This window comes from Chiloscyllium plagiosum, unplaced genomic scaffold (genome assembly GCF_004010195.1).
Source record: "Chiloscyllium plagiosum isolate BGI_BamShark_2017 unplaced genomic scaffold, ASM401019v2 scaf_84, whole genome shotgun sequence".
NCBI lineage: Eukaryota > Metazoa > Chordata > Chondrichthyes > Orectolobiformes > Hemiscylliidae > Chiloscyllium > Chiloscyllium plagiosum.
The window spans coordinates 18,501-37,500 of record NW_025213932.1 but is presented as its reverse complement, the minus strand read 5'-3'; the positions used below and the strand labels follow the sequence as shown (position 1 = coordinate 37,500).

The following is a 19,000-nucleotide window of genomic DNA, read 5'->3' as shown; positions in this document are numbered from 1 at the left end:
ATCCCTCCTGCCTTTCCTGGCTGTAACCCATCTCCCTGACTGTATCTTCAGTTTCGCTTCCTTCCTGCAACTGCTATCCATCACATCTCTAGCTCCTATAAATTCCTCATTGCCTCTTACTGCTGCTCCAACTGATCCACATGATCTGGTGGGTATATGTGATTAATCCCAGGGGTTAAAGGCTAGTCATATGAAGACTCTGTGTCTGTACTGAATGGAGTTTACAAGGGTGAGGGGAATCTGATTGAAACTTACAGGAAACATAGAGGCTGGGATAGAGTGGACATGGAGAAGATAAGAGACACCTAGACCTGAGGGCAGAACCTCAGAGTGAAGGGACAATCCTTTAGAACTGAAATGAGGAAGAATTTCTTAGCCAGAGGATGGTTTAATATGTGGGAACTCATTGCCACAGAGGGCAAGTCATTGCGTGTAATTAGAACAGAGTTGGACAGAGTTCATGACTAGTAAGGAGGTCAAAGGTTACAGAGAGGAGGAGGGAGAATGGGGTCAAGAAATGTATCAGCCATGATCAAATGGTGGAGCAGTCTCAATGGGCCAAATGGTCTAATTCTACTCCTGTATCTGTTAGCTTTATGGTGTGTGGGGGGATGTTTATGTAGATTTGTGTGTGTGTGTGTGTGTGTGTGTGTGTGTGTGTGTGTGTGTGTGACAATGGGATATAGCTCCAGCTGCCTCAGTGAGAACAAGCTCCTGTTTGTGGGAGTCCCACTGTCATTCATTATTTTCCAATATCATGGGGGAGTGAAATGTGTTTTCACAAAATTGGAATTGGAAATGCTGAATCTGATCTCAAATTACCAATTAAACCTTCTGAAATCCATTGTCATTGAAAGGAATTCAGCTGGCCCTGGTTAGACTGAGGTAGGGGCCATTGGGAAAGAGCTTTATTGAAACATTGGAGACAGGTCAGAGAATGTTCACTCGGTGGGATCCTGGGATGAAGCAGTTCCCTTGTGATGAAAGGGTTCAGGCTGGGGCTGTACTCATTGGAGTTTAGAGGAACGAGAGGTTCTTATTGAAATGTATAAGATGGTGAAGGTGTTGACAGAGTAGACATTGAGAGGCTGTTTCCCATCGTGGGGGAACCTGGAACCAGGGACAGAGTTTCAAAGTAAGGGCACTGCCAATTAACATGGAGATGGGGAGGGATTTTGTGTCTCGGGATCATTAATCTTTAGAATTCTCTCCCCCTTGAGAGCCATGGAGCCCAGTTCATTGAACATATTCGAAGCTGAGTTAAACAGGTTTTTGATCAATGAGGGAGTCGAAGGTTGTGGGAGTCAGGCAGGAAAATGGAGTTAAGGTCACAATCAGATCAGCCGCCATCTTTATAAATGACAGGGCAAGCTCTCGGGGTCACTCCTGCTCCTGTTTCTGATGTACAATGTTCACATGGGATTTTCACACGGACATTGCTTTGAGTTGTTAGCTTTTGAGTTTCTTTCCTTCCTATGTGTTAAAAAATATTTTTAAGTTCAAATCTTACCTTCACAGTCACAAATTCTCTTCCACTCTGGAAACAGAAATAATAAATAAACTGAATAACGTGCTGTGACATGAAGCATAAATAATTCCACACAAAGGTTTTTACAGACATTTTTAAACGAGGTAAACACAGCTTGGAGACCTTCTGTGGCATTGCTCATTACCAATTGGAAGGTAAGAAGCAAATTTTCCCGACCGATACTGAGGCAGGTAGCTCCAGTCGGGACATTTCTGGACTCCCTTCAGTAAGAAGAACCCTGAATTGTGCAATTTTTCACTCCAAAGATAGTGATGGGTCAGGGTTTGGTGAGGGGAGGGGGGGGGAGGTTGCTGAGTGCAGTGAGAAAGTCTGGGACAGAATGGGGTTCACTGATCCTGGAAACAGACCCTGGGTCGTCAAGGTGATAGGTGAATGCTGAGGGGGGCTGGTTAGAGACCCTGCCTTGGTTCTCTGGGATTTACTACAACCAGGGGCTCTCTATCCCTGAACTATCCCTTCAGTGAATTCACATGGCCCCTCTTACTCTCCACACCAATTCATCTCTCAAAACAATTCCCATGCCCCCTCTGATACTCCCTGTGCCAGCTCAATGTCTACTCATGCCCTTCAGACACCCCTTGTGATTCCTCATACTTTCCATGTCAACTCAATGTCAAATAATAACCCAGTAACAGGGACTGGATGGGGGCCATGGGTAAGACCCTCTGACCTTACACTGCAAGAGATTCCTGAATGTAGCTCACAATTCCTCCGAGAGGCAGCATCAGGGTGTTGTCATGGCAAATGGTTCATTTCTCCGATCTGAGTGGTTTTAAGAGTGGGGAAGGGGTTTGCAGAAACAAGGATTGGAGGATTGGTTAGGATTGTGGGAAGCAGGAATTTTCAGAATTCAGCAGATCCAATTTGAACGGAGTCCTATGATTGGATGGAATAATTCATGCACTCCAGATGTGGCCTGTCACTGGAAACTCACTGATGGGGGTTAACAGGAAACAGTTGTGGATGGAGCAAGGAGCAGTTCCTGTGTATTTTCAATGCTTCAGTAGATACATAGAGTGGTGTTGGAGTGTCATTAGCAGTGGTGGAGCTCGGTGCCTGGAGCAGGGTCTGCAGTGGGCCTACAGCGAGCACTGATGGGTCATCGGCTGTGCCAGTGCTCAGTGATCGGTGGGTCATCGGAGTTTGATGCGGAGCAGAGGGAGCTTCCTGGCACAGCCTGGGGACGAGGCCCAGTGCGTACTGGAGGTAAGACCCGGCTCGGTCCGGTTGAATGACTGTGATGCTGAACTTTTATTTCTCTATTCTTCTAATTTATTCCGAAGATTCTGGACCTTGGTACCTTTGTACCTAAGATGGCGCCATAAGGGGCAACTTTGTAAACTTCTGACTTCACTCATGTGAGTCCATGACAATAAACTAAGAATTCTAATTGTAGGATCTAATTGTCGGTTCTGCAGCCAAGGAGTCTTCACTTTCGTGATGAAGTTTCTTTTTGTTATTCTTCTAATTATTTAGAACCTTTGTAAGTTCATCAGAAACACCAAGACACAATACTAAACGGAGCTTGAGACCCAGACTAATCACACAGGCCCCCATCACTTGTACCCAGGCTTACACAACATAACTGGCTACAAAGTGAAGTCAAACAGAATCACGGGTAACAGTACATCCCTCCCTGATGAGCTCAACGTGTTTGATGCTCATTTTGAACAGAAGGTCAGTGAAATGACATTACCTCTCCCAATAGCCTTGGGTGGGCCTGTACCCACGGTCACTGCTACAGACATTAGATCTGTCTCTTGAGAGTGAACAAATGGAAAGGGACTGGTCTGGATGGAGTCCCCCACCGTGCACTCAGACCCTGTATGGACCAGCTGGCAGGAGTATTCACTGATATCTTTAATCTCTCGTAACTACGGTTTTGAAGTTCCCATTTACTTCAGGAAGACTGTTATCATTCCCGGTGCAAAAGCAAAATCAGGCAGTGTGCCTCAATGCCTACCATCCGGTGGCTCTGATGTCATAATTATAACATGCTTCAAAATGTTAGTCACAGCATCAACCCCAGCCTCCCTGAGTGCCTTGATTGACCCTGTGCAGTTTGCCGACTGGGGTAACAGGTCCATGGCAGACACCATCTCCCTGGCCCTACACTCATGCCTGGAACACCTGGATAACACGGACATCTATCCCAGAGTCCTATCCATTGACTTTAGTTTCACTTTCAACACTATAATTCCAACAAAATTAATCCCCAAACTCTGAGACCTAGGACCCTGCTCCACCCACCCCTGCAACTAGATCATTGACTTCCTGATCCACAGATCCCAATCAGTAAGGATAGGTGACAGCATCTCCTCCACGGTAATCCCGAACACCAGCTGCATGCTCAGCCCCTCACTGTACCCCCTTATACATTCACAACTGTGTGGCCAAATTCAGCACGAACTCCATTCACAAATTTACTGATGACACCACCATAGTGGGTCAGATCTCAAACAACGGCAAGAGAGATTACAGGAAAGAGTCAGACATCTTCGTGGCATGGTGTAAAGCCAACTATTTCTCCCTGAATGTCAGCAAAGTGAAGGAGCTGGTCATTGACTTCAAGAAGTCGAGTGGCAGACACCTCCCTGTCTGTATCAATGGTGCTGAGATTGAGGTTGGAGACAGCTTCAAGTTCCTCGGAGTGATTATCATCAGCAATCGATCCTGATCCCTACACATCGACACACCAGTGTCTCTACTTTCTCAGAACCCTAATGACATTCAGCATATCTGCAATGACTTTTACCAATTTTTATCAATACACAACAAAAACCACCCTATCCAGATGCAACACAGCTTGGTACGGCAACTGCTCTGCCCAAGATCCACAAGAAACGACAGAAAGTTGTGAATTGAATTGAATTGAATTGAATTTATTGTCACGTGTACCAAGGCACAGTGAAAAGCTTTGTCGTGTGAACAATACAGGCAGATCACAGAGTTAAGTAGCATAGATAAGTAAATTACAGGCAAACTGCAGCAAAAAAAGCACAGTTACAGGTGAATGTTAAGAGTTTGTGAGTCCATTCAGTATTCCAACAATAGTAGGGCAGAAACTGTTACGAAACCAGCTGGTGCGGGTGTTCAGGCCTCTGTACCTTCTCCCCGATGGTAGAGGTTATAGAAAAACCCTGCCAGGGTTGGATGGATCTTTGAGAATGCTGGCAGCCTTTCCTTGACAGTGGGCCTGGTAGATGGATTCTGTAGATGGGAGGTTGGCCTTTGTGATTGCCTGGGCCGAGTTCACCACTCTCTGTAACCGTCTCCGATCTTGAATTCTACAGTTGCCATACCAGGTAGGGATATATCCAGACAGAGTGCAGCCCAGTCCGTCACAAAAACCAACCTTCCTTTCATTGACTCTGCCTTTGTGTCTCATTGACAAGTGTAGTGCTGGAAAAGCACAGCAGGTCAGGCAGCATCTGAGGAGCAGGAGAATCAATGTTTCGAGCATAAGCCCTTCATCAACAGCTTTATGCCCGAAACATTGACTCTCCTGCTCCTCGGAATCTCCCTGACTGGCTGTACTTTTCCAGCAGCACATTTTCAACTCTGATCTCTAGCATCTGTAGTCGTCACTTTTTCCCTATGCTTCCCAGTGCCTCGGGAATGCAGCCAACATAATCAAAGACCCCTCCCATCTCGATTATACTCCTTCCCACCCTCTCCCATCGTAGTTGTCCATCAGGTTTGAAAAATTGCACATTATTCTGCTTTTCAAGCTGGGTAAAAGAGGAAAACTAGGGAATTACAGACCAGTTAGCCCATAATTTCCTTTACACCCTCAGATAGAAACCATCAGCTCCCAGGGATTTTAATTCAAATAATTTCCCCATTCCCAATGTTTTATTCATATTAATTTCATTCAGTCCCTGTTTCCAATTCACTCTGAATTTCCTCAAAGTTCTGACAAGCTATTCTCCTTTACTGTAAATACTGAGACAAAGTAATTATTCAACATGTCTGCTATTTTCCCACAATATCGCCACTTTAGTGAGTCAACATTGGTTCTAACCAGCCTCTTTCCCTTCTAGTAGCTATTCAATTCTTCCTCCTGATTTTGATATGCCTGACAAGTTTCCCTGAAGTTACAAAAGTTTGAAAATAAATACCAACAGATTTAAGACTAGCTTCTTCCCTGCTATTATCAGACTTGGGAATGGACCTCTCAATATAAGAGCGTTGACTTTTCTCTGCATCTTCTCTGTAGCTGTAACACTATATTCTGCACTCTGTTCTATTACCTTGCTGTATTTATGGAAAAAATAATTTGTCTAGGTAGCATGTAAAAGAAACCCTTTCACTATATCTCAGCACGTGTGACAATGATAAACCAAATCAAATCAAACACTGTCTATAATGTCACCTAATATTGTATCAACAGAAAATTTGGATAATTACTTTCCATGCCATTATCCAAGTTGTTAATAAATAATGTGAATAATTGAGGCCATAAAGCAGATCATTGTGGGACACCACTGGTCACATCCTGCTGATTACAGTACCCACCCATTATCCCTACTTTCTGTTGCCTGCCTCTCAGCCAATTTCCCAGCCATGTCAGCAACTTGCTGTCAATTCCATGGCCTTTTATCTTAGTTATCAGTCTCTTTTGCAGAATTTTATCAAATGCCTTTTGTAAGTTCATATAAAAAACATTCATAGATGTTCCTCTTTCTACAACTTTATCCCTCTTCAAAGGTTCAGTGAAGTTTGTCAGGTATGACCTATCTATCATGAATCTATACTAGCTCTACCTGATTAACTGAAAAATCTCAAGATGTTCAGTTCCCCCATTCTTGATTATAGATTCTGACAAATTCTCCACCACAGATGTTGTGCTAACTGGTCTCTAATTCCCCAGTTTTCCTCTTTCACCCTGCTTAAAAAGTGGAATGACATGTTCAGTTTTCCAATCCAGATGGATGACTCCTGTATTTGGGAAACTCTGACAGATTATAATGAGAGATCGACAATGTATTCCTCTACTTCCTTTAACACCCTTCAGGTCCCAGAGATTTGTCCCTTTTTAATTTGATGAATTTTTTCATTACCAATTTTAATCACATTGATTTTATTCAGTCCCTGTTCCCAATTCACTCTTAATTTCCTCAAAACCTCTGGCAAGCTATCCTCCTTTACTGTAAATACTGACGTGTCATAATTATTCAACATTTTCCCACAATATCGCCGCTTTCAGTCTTAAGTGGGTCAACACTAACCACCCTCTTTCACTTTTAGTAACTATTAATTTCTTCTTATTGATTTGGATATGCCTGACAAGTTTCTTTTCATTATCCCTTTAGTCGCTATTATAAGCTTCTTTTGGGTCTTTATATCTTTCCCATTCAGCAGGAAATGTGCTGTTTTTGCATTTTCATAAACCTCAAAATCTGCAGCATTACAAAGAAAATTGTGATCAGTCAAGCAGGGTTCCAGTCTGGGATCTGACTTGTCCAGTGATATTGTCAGTTGGTATCACAATAGTCAGAATAGTGCAATAGCTCCTGATAGAAAGAATTGATTTTACTTTGGGGAATGACCTGGTTGTTTTAATGGATTGGAAATGCAACAGAAATAAAAATAAAACTGAGATGGTACAGGAAGCCGATCCTTGACTGTTGTGACTAGATCTCAGGTCAGAATTAATATAAGAAAGGCGACATTGAAATGCAGTTATCTGACGCTATTTTAAAACAAAAAACGAAATGAAAAACAGGAAGGAAATGAGAATGAAAGTGACATGTTTAGCCAATCTTCAATAGAAATGCAACAGACAGATCCAGAATTGAGAGAGCTACATCAAACAATCTCCTCAAAAATCAAATCAGGACCAATGTCTGACTTATTATTTAGAAGACAAAATGTTAATGAGGAAATGAAGCCCACCTGAAATACCAACCAATGAGGAATACACAGTAGTTCCATCTCAGTACTGAAACCAAATTTTACGATTATCTCACAAAATTCAAATGGCAGGTCACTTAGGCAGTAGAAATGGATAGATTAATATATTGAACCAATTTTATTGGGCAGGATTGCATTATAACGTGGTGACATTTTGAGAGACATGCTACCCATGTGATGGAACAACAAATCCCAACGACCAATTCAACCTGGGCCTTTAATTCTGATACCAGCTTTCAAAGAACTGCTTGGCAGGATCTTAATAGATTGTGTAGGACACCCATCTAAAACCAAAACGACCAAAGAATCTTTTAACATACACAAATGTTTCAACATAATTTCCTGAGGCAGTGTTTTTAAGGAAAAGTATGGTTAACATGGTAATGGAAATGTCAATTCATTTGTTTTTTCACAAGCTGTGAATTACCCAGGGAAATACAATTAAAAATGGGTTCAAATTTTATGTCACAAATATTCAAAGAAATAATGAATGGTTTGGGAATAAAACAATTTACATCGATTGTTTACCATCCGCAGAGGCATTAGAAAGATAAATAAAATTTTGAAGATCATGATTAGAGCTTTGAGTCAGGACTGTCTCAGTTTCCAAGATAAATTAAGTCCCTAGTTACAGTGTGCCTAATGGTTGCCCCTGAGAACAAACATACAGAGATGAGATGAAATAAGCACCTAAATTTAACAAAAGGAAAATTTAAAAATCAAAGTTCAGAAATGACACTTCCAGCCGAAATGTCAAGTTTCCAAGAAAAACTAATCAAACTATGAACTGGCCAAAACAAATTGTACAGTGTTCAGCAATTAACTGACAAAAAATGGTTTGTTGAAAGGATATTGGTTCTGACTGGGAGAACCAAAGAAATATCAGCTTTTGTGACTTATGTAACACTGGATGGACTTAAATACACCTGTAACATTTCAATAATTAAACAATGAGATCATCAAAGAACTGTACAACCATGTCATATTTGTTGATAAATTGTTTCTGTTCAGTCAAACTTAGACAGAACATTTGCAACACTTGAATAAACTACTTGATTGGTTACAACGAACCAACTTTGAGAAACTTGGCCAAAAGGTGAATTTGCCAAAGCAGAAGGGACTTATCTGAGTCAAACTGTGGGACAAAGCCAAGAAACACTGACAGCAGCAAAAACAAAAACAACTTAGAACTTCTCATTCGTGAGGCAGAATGTGAAACTTTATAGAATTTTGGCTCAAGTGGATTTTATTAAAAGTTCATTCTCAATTTTGACACTGTATTAGAGGCTTTGACAAGTTTGTCAAAGAAAGACAAACATTTTGAATTGACAAAACAACATGAGAGTGCCTTTGGCAACCTGAATCCTGTACTACTGCACCGCTAACACTAAATGATGATCTGCCATTTAACCTGCTGTTGATGCCAGTGGCAGTGTTCTTACAGGGCAATGAGGATCGAATGGTCAATGTGTTATTTTTGATGCAAACAGAAACTGAACCCATTGGTGAAATGATCGAGAACTAGCAAACAACAATTCAAGGTGATTGGAGAATTAAGGAACACCTTTTTTTCCTCATAAATCAAAAGATAAACCTTTTTTTACATGGAATCTGGATCTGGAATTTATTGTTTGAGAGTCTGGTGGCAGAAGTAATCAAGTCTTTCAAAAAAGATTGAGACTATTATCTGAACAGTGTAAGTTTGTGGGGTTGCTGGGAAAAGGCAGATGAGTGGCAAGGGTGAATTGCTCTGGCAGAGTCAGCACAGACAAGACCAGCATAATGACCTCCTGCTGTGTAGTAACATTGTACAATTCAAAAATTCAGCTCAACACGAGCTTTCCAATGATTTATAAAATAGAAAAGAATTTAGTCAATGTTTTAAAAAAATTTAATTCGCATTATCATTCAAATTTTACTGCATAGTCTGTTTATAAATTGAAGATAGCTTCGTCCGGAAGCTCACTGAAGATGTTACCTAGTATGGTGACAAAACATCTGAAAATGAACCTTCCCATTCACTGAGCAAACCTACATCCTGAATATAACTTTTCCTTTTCAAACAGATTAAACAAGTCAATATTATGACCAATATAAAATTTGCTTAACAATGTCAATCACATGTCAAAAGTAATCCATTGACAATGAAGAGCTTGGGAAGTCCCTGAGAAATAATATGTAACTTTGTCAGAGCAAGTTCCTTCTCAGTCTGTTATGGACACTTTTCGTCTCCCTTTTTAACTCCTCCGTTTCTGCTCTCAAGCTGAAACTGCAGCTTTTGTTGTTGATTATGGACAGACAATAGTTTGCTCTCGTAACCATTTTTCTCAGATCAACCTAGCCCAGGGGTCAGCAACTGTTTTAGTAGAAGAACATTTATTTTAAGAAAGATAAAATAAATCAAGCCACAAGGTGAGTATTAAGCATTTTCAAGCCAAATGTACTTTCAGTCATTGAACCATAGAATCCCTCTGGTGTGAAAGCAGGCCATCTGGGTCCACTCCAACCCTGTGCAGAACATTCCACCCAGACCCACCACCCAGACCCACCACCCCATCCTCTCCCTGTAACTCTGCATTTCCCACAGTTAATCAGCTGAGGCTGTACATCCCTGGACACTATGAGCAATTTAGATTAGCCAATCCACCTAAACTGCACGTCTTTGGACTTTGGAAGGAAATTGGAGCATCTAGATGAAACCGATACAGACATCGGGAGAACATGCAAGCTCCAGACAGTCACCCGAGGGTCCCTGATCCTGTTGGGCCACAGTGCTAGCCACAGAGCCACCGTACACTGTAAACTGTCACAGAATCTGGTTGAATGGAAAAGTTGCAAAAAAAAAGTAAATGTAGTCCATATATTGGTTATTGAGTAATACAGTCCTTTCAGCCCATGGATTCTGCACCATCCTATCTACACTGATCCCACATTCCAGCTCTTGGCCCATAGTCTTGAATGTTATGACATAGTTTTTAAAGGTTGTGAGCTTCCCCCTCTCCTGCCCTCCCAGGCAGTGTATCCCAGATTCCCACCACCCTCTGGTAAAAAGGGACTTCCTCAAAGACACCGAAAACATACCGCCCCTCACCTAAAATTATTCCCCTTGTTATTGACCCTTCAACTAAGGAGAACTGATTCCCTCCCACCCTGCCTGTGCCCTCATCACCTTATACACCTCTAACAGGTCCCCACCTCAGCCTTTTCTGTTTTGAAGAAGACAACACAAACCTACCCAGCCCCTCTTCATAGCTGCAATGCTCCATCCCAGACACCATCCTGGTGAATCTCCTCTGTACCCACTCCAGGGCACTCACATATTACCGATGGTGAGCTGACCAGAACTGCATGCAGTATCCTAACCAGTCATGTACAGCTTCAACATGACCTCCCTGCTCTTATAATTTATGCTACAACTGTTGAAGACAAGCGTCCCATGTGCTGCCTTCATCACCCTATTAACCTGCCCCGCTGTCTTCAGGGATCTGTGAACCAGCTCCCCAAGTTCCCTCTGTTCCTCTCAGCTTCCGAGTGCTCACTATTCAGTGAGTACTCCCTTGCCTTGTTGCTTCTTCTGAAATGCAACAGCTCACACTTATCAGGATTAAATCCCCTATGTCAATTATCTGCTCATCTGCTCAACACCTCTATATCCTCCTGTAAAGTGAGACATTTCTTGTTCAATATTAACCAACCAGCCAATCTTTGTATCATCTGCAAACTTACTTCGCATCAGCACCCCCACCAACCCCCAACATTCTCATCTGTATTATTTACATAAATCACAAACAATAATGGACACAGTACTGATCCAATTGTACACCACTGGATGGCAGCCCCCAGTCACGAGAACAGCGTTTTACCACCACCCTCTGTCTCCTTCTAATTTTGGGCCCATTATGCCAAGTTACCCTGGATCCCATGTGCTTTTACCATCTTGATCTGTCTCCCATATGGGACCTTCTCACAGGGTTTTGCTGAAATTCACAATTCACATGTCAATTGAAAATAATTCAAAATAGACTGAAATAAATAATCACATTTCAAAATATCTTTTGGATATGCTTTTGTCAGAGACTTCTTTGAAACAAACTTTACATCCTTAGAATTCAGGTTTTTTTCAGCTTTTGATTATCATCATGGTACACAATGTTTTCAATGTCAGGTGTAAGATCATGTATTATCTCAATCACATAAGAAACTAATTAATGGAAATATATTTGAGCATCCTGATGCAAATATTGTTGAAGCATTTATTTGCTGGAATTCAAGTAATAGAAATCTTTTCAAATTAATTTCTCATTTTCCTTCTCAGCATGTTAATTCTGTAAATTTTTTTCCATCATGATTTTCAATCCATTTTTAATTTCAATCAGATTATCGATAAAAATAAACTAATTCTTTGAGTATAAAATGTTTTAAAGTAAGCTATCAATTTTTTTCTTCTGTAATTACTGGATCAAAATAAACTAAACCTGAGTGAGGATCTTAAAGAAAAGAGTCTCACATTGTTCGCGATGTTTGAGAAGATTTGAAACTCAGGTTGATGATAAGTATGTAACAGGTACCCAACAAACACAATCCACCAATTCCTCAAAAACAAACCCAAACAAGCTGACACGACGCAACGAAACACTATCGCCACATTACCTTACATCAATGACTTATCAGAAATGACTTCCAAACTACCCAGACCCCTTGGCATCATGGTAGCCCATAAACACACTTAAACAGTGACTAATGAACCTAAAGGATCTATTAGATATGACCAGCAAAGCTAATGTCATTTACAAGATACAATGCAAGAATTGTAAAAAACACTACATTGGACAAACAAGCAGGAAACGTGCCACCAGGATGCATGAACACCAACTGGCCACCAAAAGATACAACCCACTATCACTCGTTTCCATACATACAGACAAAGAAGGATACCACTTTGACTGGGACAACAGTCAAGATAGGTGAAAAAAGATATGCATGAGAATTCTTAGAGGCATGGCATTCTAACCAGAAGTCCATCAATAAACACATTGACTTAGGTCCCATCCTCCTTCCCTTGAAAAAAAACTGGAAATGACATCACCGACCTGAAGAAAAAAACCTGTAAATAGAGAGGCGGGACATACCACCAACGCTTCACCAGAGACTCTCACTGATGATGTTACCTCGTCATGGTGACCTTCCAGTCAGTGAGCTAACTTACATACTTCGTCTCACATTGTATTAGTCACACCATCAAAATATGTTAACAACTGATAATAAAATATTTAAAATGAAGCATGTTCAATTATACTTGTAATCATTCCAAAATCCACGTTTCTTATGTCTTGTGAACATTTTAATAATAAATTCTTACCACATTCTATGAATGTTTTCTGAAGTTTCAATCCTACAAAGATACAAAAATATTTTCATGAGTATTAGGAAAAATAATTTACTAATTTTAGGTATTTGATTAATAAACTGTGTTGTGCTTCATGTACTGTGTAAATGGTTTGTGTAACAAGGAGGATGAAGTGGGAAATGGAAAACTGAATTTAAACATCAGAAATTTTCTCAAACTGGTTGAAGAAACGTGGGGAAAAGAATATCCTGATAAAAAGAAAATATCACTCCTGACCGATTGTAGCTCAATTATTTTTAAATATACAAAGAAACATGAGCTGCAATAAAAATGTGACAGAAAGAAATCAGAGTGTGTACCCTTCACTTGAGGGTAATGTTTCTGAAAATGATACTGAGGCACCAGATGACAAAATGTCACCAGAACTGGGAGTCAGAAGGGAGTCAGAAGGGGATAACAGATGCGAATTTGCATGTTAAGGAGATTGTGTCTTTGTGGTAAAATGAAAATTTCACATTTTAAACACCCATCAGGTCCTTACAATAAAAAAGATAAGAGAACATAAAGATCAGGAAACAGCCAATGAAATCCATGAATTGTCTTGATCAATCCTTATGTTGAAAGATTGTAGAAAAATGTCACATCAAAAGATTTAAACCAAAATCCAACATACAGACCTGATGTGACACACCTCATCAAGAATTAAAAGAGCAATGAAATCAATGAGCTGCCAGCTAACATTAGAAACAACTCCTTGTCATTGTTGATGCCTACTCAGGGTCATGGGTTCCTGCCTTAGTCTCAGGAAACTGAACAGGCTGATTCCTGACCCATAGATCTTCGGGCATGAGGCAGGACATCGCAGGGGTTATCAGGATTTTTAAAAAAAATTAGGTCTCTAAGCATGATGAAGTTTGATGAGGTCCTCCAGAGGAGGTGGTTCAGCAAATTTAAAGCAGGGTGGGACCATGTGTTGTGAGAGAGATGCAAAGTGATTTCAAGAGGATCTGGACAGGCTTAGTGAGTGGGGAAGAACATGGTCAATGGAACATAATGTGGAAGATGTGAGGATTCCTATCCTCTGACCTGCTTTTGCAGCCACATTAGTTACATGGCTATTCCAGTTCAATTTGTCAGAAATACAAGTCCCAGTATGGTGATAGTGGAGAAGGCAGTGGTGGCAACTGACTGTTGAGGAGCAATGTTTTGATTATCTCTTGTTGGAGATGGTCATAGCCCAGAACCTGTATGGTATGAATGTTACTTGTCACTTGTCAGCTCCATCTTGGATATTGCCCATGTTCTGCTGCATTTGTACATGGCTGCTTCAGTAACTGGGGAGCTGCGAATGGTGCTGAACACTCAATAATCTTCAGTGAACATCCCTCTATTGTTAGGTCAGAAGTGGGAAAGTAATTGATAAAGCAGCTGAAATTGTTGGGCTAAGAAATACTCCCCTGACGAACACTTCCAGTGATGTCCTGAAGCTGAGGTGACTGACCTCCAACAATCACAACCATCTTCCTTTGTGCCTTGTCTGACTCCAACCTGCAGAGGGACTTTCCCAACTCTTACTGCTTTCAGTTCTGTTTAAATTCCTTGGTCAAATGTGGCCTTGATGTGAAGGGCTGTCACTCTCACATCTCCTCTGGAATTCATACCTTTTGTCCATGTTTGAAATGAGGCTGGAATGAGGTCAGGAGCTGGGTGGCTCTGGTGGAACCAAACTGGGTGTCAATCAGCAGGTTATTGCTGAACAGGTACTGCTTGACAGTACTGTTAATGACACCTTCCATCATTTTACTGATCTGTCTCCGTTCTTGGAGAAAAATACAGTTGTTACATTCCTAAAGTCAACTTTCAATTCCTCTTCCTCCCAAATCCATAGGATAAGAACACGGAGTCCTGACGTGATCAAAACTCTGCCAACTTTGAAGACCTCAGCTCGAATATGATCAGGAATGTCAGCTTTCCCTTGGCTTTCATCCATTTCATTAATTATTACCTCTCCCCCCTGATGATGCTTCACTGATGGATTCTGCCTCATGATACTGAGGGATAGACTGAAGGGGTTTACCATGAAGAGTGATGTTGACAGTGTGAGTTCAATTCCTGGACAGGCTGAGGTTACCATGAAGGTTCCAGTTTCTCAACCTCACTCCTTGTCTGAGCTGAGGTGACCCTCAGGTTAAACCACCACCAGTCTTTTCTCTCTCTGGTGACAGAGCAGCTCTATGGTCCACTAATACTATGGTGACTCTGCCTTTTACTATCAGCTTCTATTGTGCATTCCTGGTTGAGGAGTAACTCATTTCCCGCTGTGTTCCATTGTGTCAGTGCTTGTGTTGGGAATGTCCTGCCCAGAAAATATAGGGCACATTGATGATGGGTGGTCATTCTGGTTTTAATCAATTTCAATATTTCCTCAATACAGGGAAAACTCGAACAGGAATTAAAATCAAAAATCACACAACGCCAGGTTATAGTCCAACAGGTTTGTTTGAAATCTCGAGCTTTCAGAGCTCCCATTCCTTCCTCAGGCAGCGAGTGAGAGAGAGTACATCAGATACAGGATTTAACGTTAAAGTTCAAGGGGTCATACAATTTATGTGAATGTATTGAATAAACCTAGATGATAACTCTTTATGAGTTAGAGTGGATCTGCAGGTGTCAATTGATTAATATGTAAATCCCTGCCCCAAAATAACTTTAGGTTTTATCAGAATAAAGGTGACACCTTCGGTCAGACAATGCATTTTAGGTGTGACACTGTGTTTCAAGTCTGTTTGTATCTCACCCTGGAGCCAGACGGGTTTTATTTCCAAAGTAGGAGTTTATAAATTGCCACATTAACTGAGTGTCCACAGATTGTGCACTTTTTGAACAAAACAGAATGTATCTGCAAATTCAAAGCTACAAATGCACACTCACCCCATTGATTTATAAATTCCCATATTGCAAATAAAACCCGTCTGGCTTCAGGATGAGATACAAATAGATTTGAAACATGGCATCACACCTAAAATGCATTGTCTGACCAAAGGTGTCATCTCTGTTCTGATAAAACCGGAAGTTATCTTGGGGCAGGGATTTACATATTAATCAATCGAAACCTGCTCCTCCATTCTAACTGATTAAAGAGTTTAATAGCAGTCTGCTTTTGTTCAATACATGCGTGTATATTGCAAGACCCTTTGATCTTTTACTATACATCCTGTGTCCGATGTATTCTCCCTCACGAGCTGCCTGAGGAAAGAACAGGGGCTCTGTTGGACCTGGTGTCATGTGATTTTTGACTTTGTCCACCTGAGTCCAACACTGGCTCCTCCACATCATGAATTAAAATGACAGCAGGGAAGGTATAAGTACTGAGTGAGGCCTGTCTTTTTCTGGGGAATCTGGAACATTCTTTGTTCGAGTCCGACTCAGGTCCCCTTCCACAACTCTTTCTTCGGTTTGTTAATAACTGCATTGGTGCCATTTCTTGACCTGGTCCAGCACTGGAAACAGTCAGCAACTTTGCCTCCAATTTCCATCTTTCTCTCACCTTCATCTGACAATCTCTGATTCTTCTCTTCCCTTCCCTTCCTTGTCTTCTCCATCTCCATTTCTGGGATTATCCTGTTTACTAATATCTATCACAAGTTCACAGATTTACACATCTACCTTGAAAGCACAACCTCTCACCCTGCTTTCTGGAAGAATTCCATTTCATATTCCCAGTTTCCCTATCACATCTGTACAGATGATGACATCTTCCATTATGGGGCATCCAAAGTGTCTTACTTTTCCCTCAACTGAGGATCAACCGCATCTCCACTGAGCTAACAAGGGCCCTTCACAGTGTCTAACCCATTTCACTCATTTCTACATTGTCTCCTTCCCCTCCCTCCCAGACTACCACCAGGTTGCACTGTGTCCTCATGATCCATTCCATGAGCCTCTGTATTCAAAGATCTTCCTCCACTATTTCCACCAGCTCCAACATGATGTCACGACCAAACGCGTCTTCCCTTTGACTCCCTGATCTGCATCCTAAAGGGATTGTTCTCTCCCTGGTCCACTCTGTTATCATCCCCAATACCTTGACTGTCTCCCATGGTTTCTCATACGTGTAACATCTCTCTTTCTACGTCTCCTTTCCTCACTATCCAAGGTACCAAAAACTCCTTCCAGGTGAAGCAGCTACTCCCCTGAACGTTTTTTAACCCAGTCTACTGTATTCATTGATCTCAGTCCATCACCTCCACACTGGGAGAGTGGGTACCTGCTGAGCAGAGTACCTCTGCTCAGTCCACAAGCACGACCCTGAGATTTCAACAGGTTGTCATTGAGAGACTCCATCATCCTCTCATTGCTCACATTCCTGCCCTAGGCCTAATGATGTTACCAGTGAAGCCCAAAACAACGGGAAAAACAGCACCTCATTTTCCATTTAGGCACCTGACAGCTCCTGCACTGAACACTGAGTTTAACGATCCAATCAGGAACTGTCTTCCATTGAGGATATTGTTCCTCCAGTGGCTGTATTATGGTTTCATGTATTTGCTTTCAGTCAGAGCTGACTCTAATTCTCCCATGAACATCTCCCCTGGTTTGTCTTTCACTCTAACCATCATCATTCCTCTTCTCTGTTCTGTGACACCTTGGATGTTGAATCCCTGTCACGCTCTAACATTTCTCCAACCTTCCCTTTTGTTGCATCAACACTTCCCAATTTTTAAACAGCATAAAAACCTTCACATTTCCACCTCTGTTCAGTTCCAAACAACTCGAAACACTAACTCTGTGTTTCTCTCCTCAGCTGCTGTCAGAGTTGTTGAGATTTTCCAGCACCGTGGGTTTTATCTTCCAGCTGAAACAGTGAAATGCTGCTCCATTTGTTGGTGCTGTCCTGGATTATTTCTGTTTCACATTTGCTCAAAATAATGTTACGCTTATTCACAAGGACAATGTAATAATTTAATATTCAACAGGAGCATCTGATTAAGAATTATTAAAGGAGCGTTTCCTATTCGGCTGGAGACTGGGAATCACATTTATTCCTTTGTTCTTCATGTCAATGTGACCAGGTCTTCACACCACCATTCCCCAAACATTTAACACTGAAACACACACATTGTACTGGAGTAATGCTGTGATCCTGAAATTCCACTGGGTTGTTTATGTCTCACAGCTTAACTGACAGAGACTGGGAAATCCCCCGTGGATTTCCAGGCTTGTACCTTCATTGTCCTTAGTCAGTGTTACACTGAGACTGTACCTTTAATGAGTCGATGGTGTTTCACACTCCAGTAAATCACAGCAGCAATGCCAACAGTTACACAAAGGATGGTCACGAGCAATGGTGCCAGCCAGTCAGGGGCACCAGGGAAGATCTTATCTGTAAAGTCAATGCCACAGAGTTAGACAACTGTATTTTCTGCAGCATGTGCATTATTATTACAAAATCTTTATTCTTTGTGACTGTGCATGAGATGTGCAGAGTCCTTCCAGGAATCTCCTGATATAATATCAGTGGGATCCACTGGGATATCCAGGAACACCAACACTGAAGTTATTAAATAACGAATTGAGGGTGGAGCCCCTGCTCATTTCAATCACTGCTACTGATGATTGTTATAGGTTGCTCTATAAGGGCAAGGAATTTAACATTGACATTAGCATAACATGTGAAAATCAAATCGGCAGTACAGTGGCTCAGTGGTTAGCACTGCTGCCTTACAGCGCCAGGAACCCAGCTTTGAATTCAGTCTCGGGTGACTCTTTGTGTGGAGTTTGCACATTCTCCCCATGTCTGCATAGGTTTCCTTCTGGGACTCCAGTTTCCTCCCACAATCCAAAGGTGAATTAGGTGATTTGGCCATGCTAAATTTCCCACAATGTTCAGGGATGTGTAGGTCAGATGCATTAGTCAGGGGTAAATGTAGAAAAATAGGGTCAGGGAATGGGTCTGGGTGGGTTACTCTTCGGAGGGTCAGTGTGGACTTGTTGGGCCAAATGACCCATTTTCACACTGTAGGGAATCTATGATCTCTGAAAATAAATTATTTTATGAATAAATAATTTAAGTCCATCTCTACATTTGTATTCCAGAACTCGGGCCAACAATCTAACCTAACTTGACCTCACTGTCTGGGAAGGTGTCTCAAAAGTGTCAAACAAAAGCAAAATACTGTGAATGCTGG

At 41.5% G+C, this 19,000-nt stretch overlaps 1 protein-coding gene across 1 annotated transcript in view; it reads right to left on the bottom strand.

The window, feature by feature from the left end:
- Window positions 1-1,510: 1,510 nt before the first annotated feature.
- LOC122547757 (butyrophilin subfamily 3 member A2-like) overlaps window positions 1,511-19,000 on the bottom strand; it is a gene marked incomplete at both ends in the record, with an annotated part of 29,707 nt that continues 12,217 nt past the window's right edge. The window contains one exon of the mRNA XM_043686342.1: window positions 1,511-1,537. Within this exon, the coding sequence (XP_043542277.1) occupies window positions 1,511-1,537 (27 nt within the window). The remainder of the gene's footprint in view (window positions 1,538-19,000) is intronic.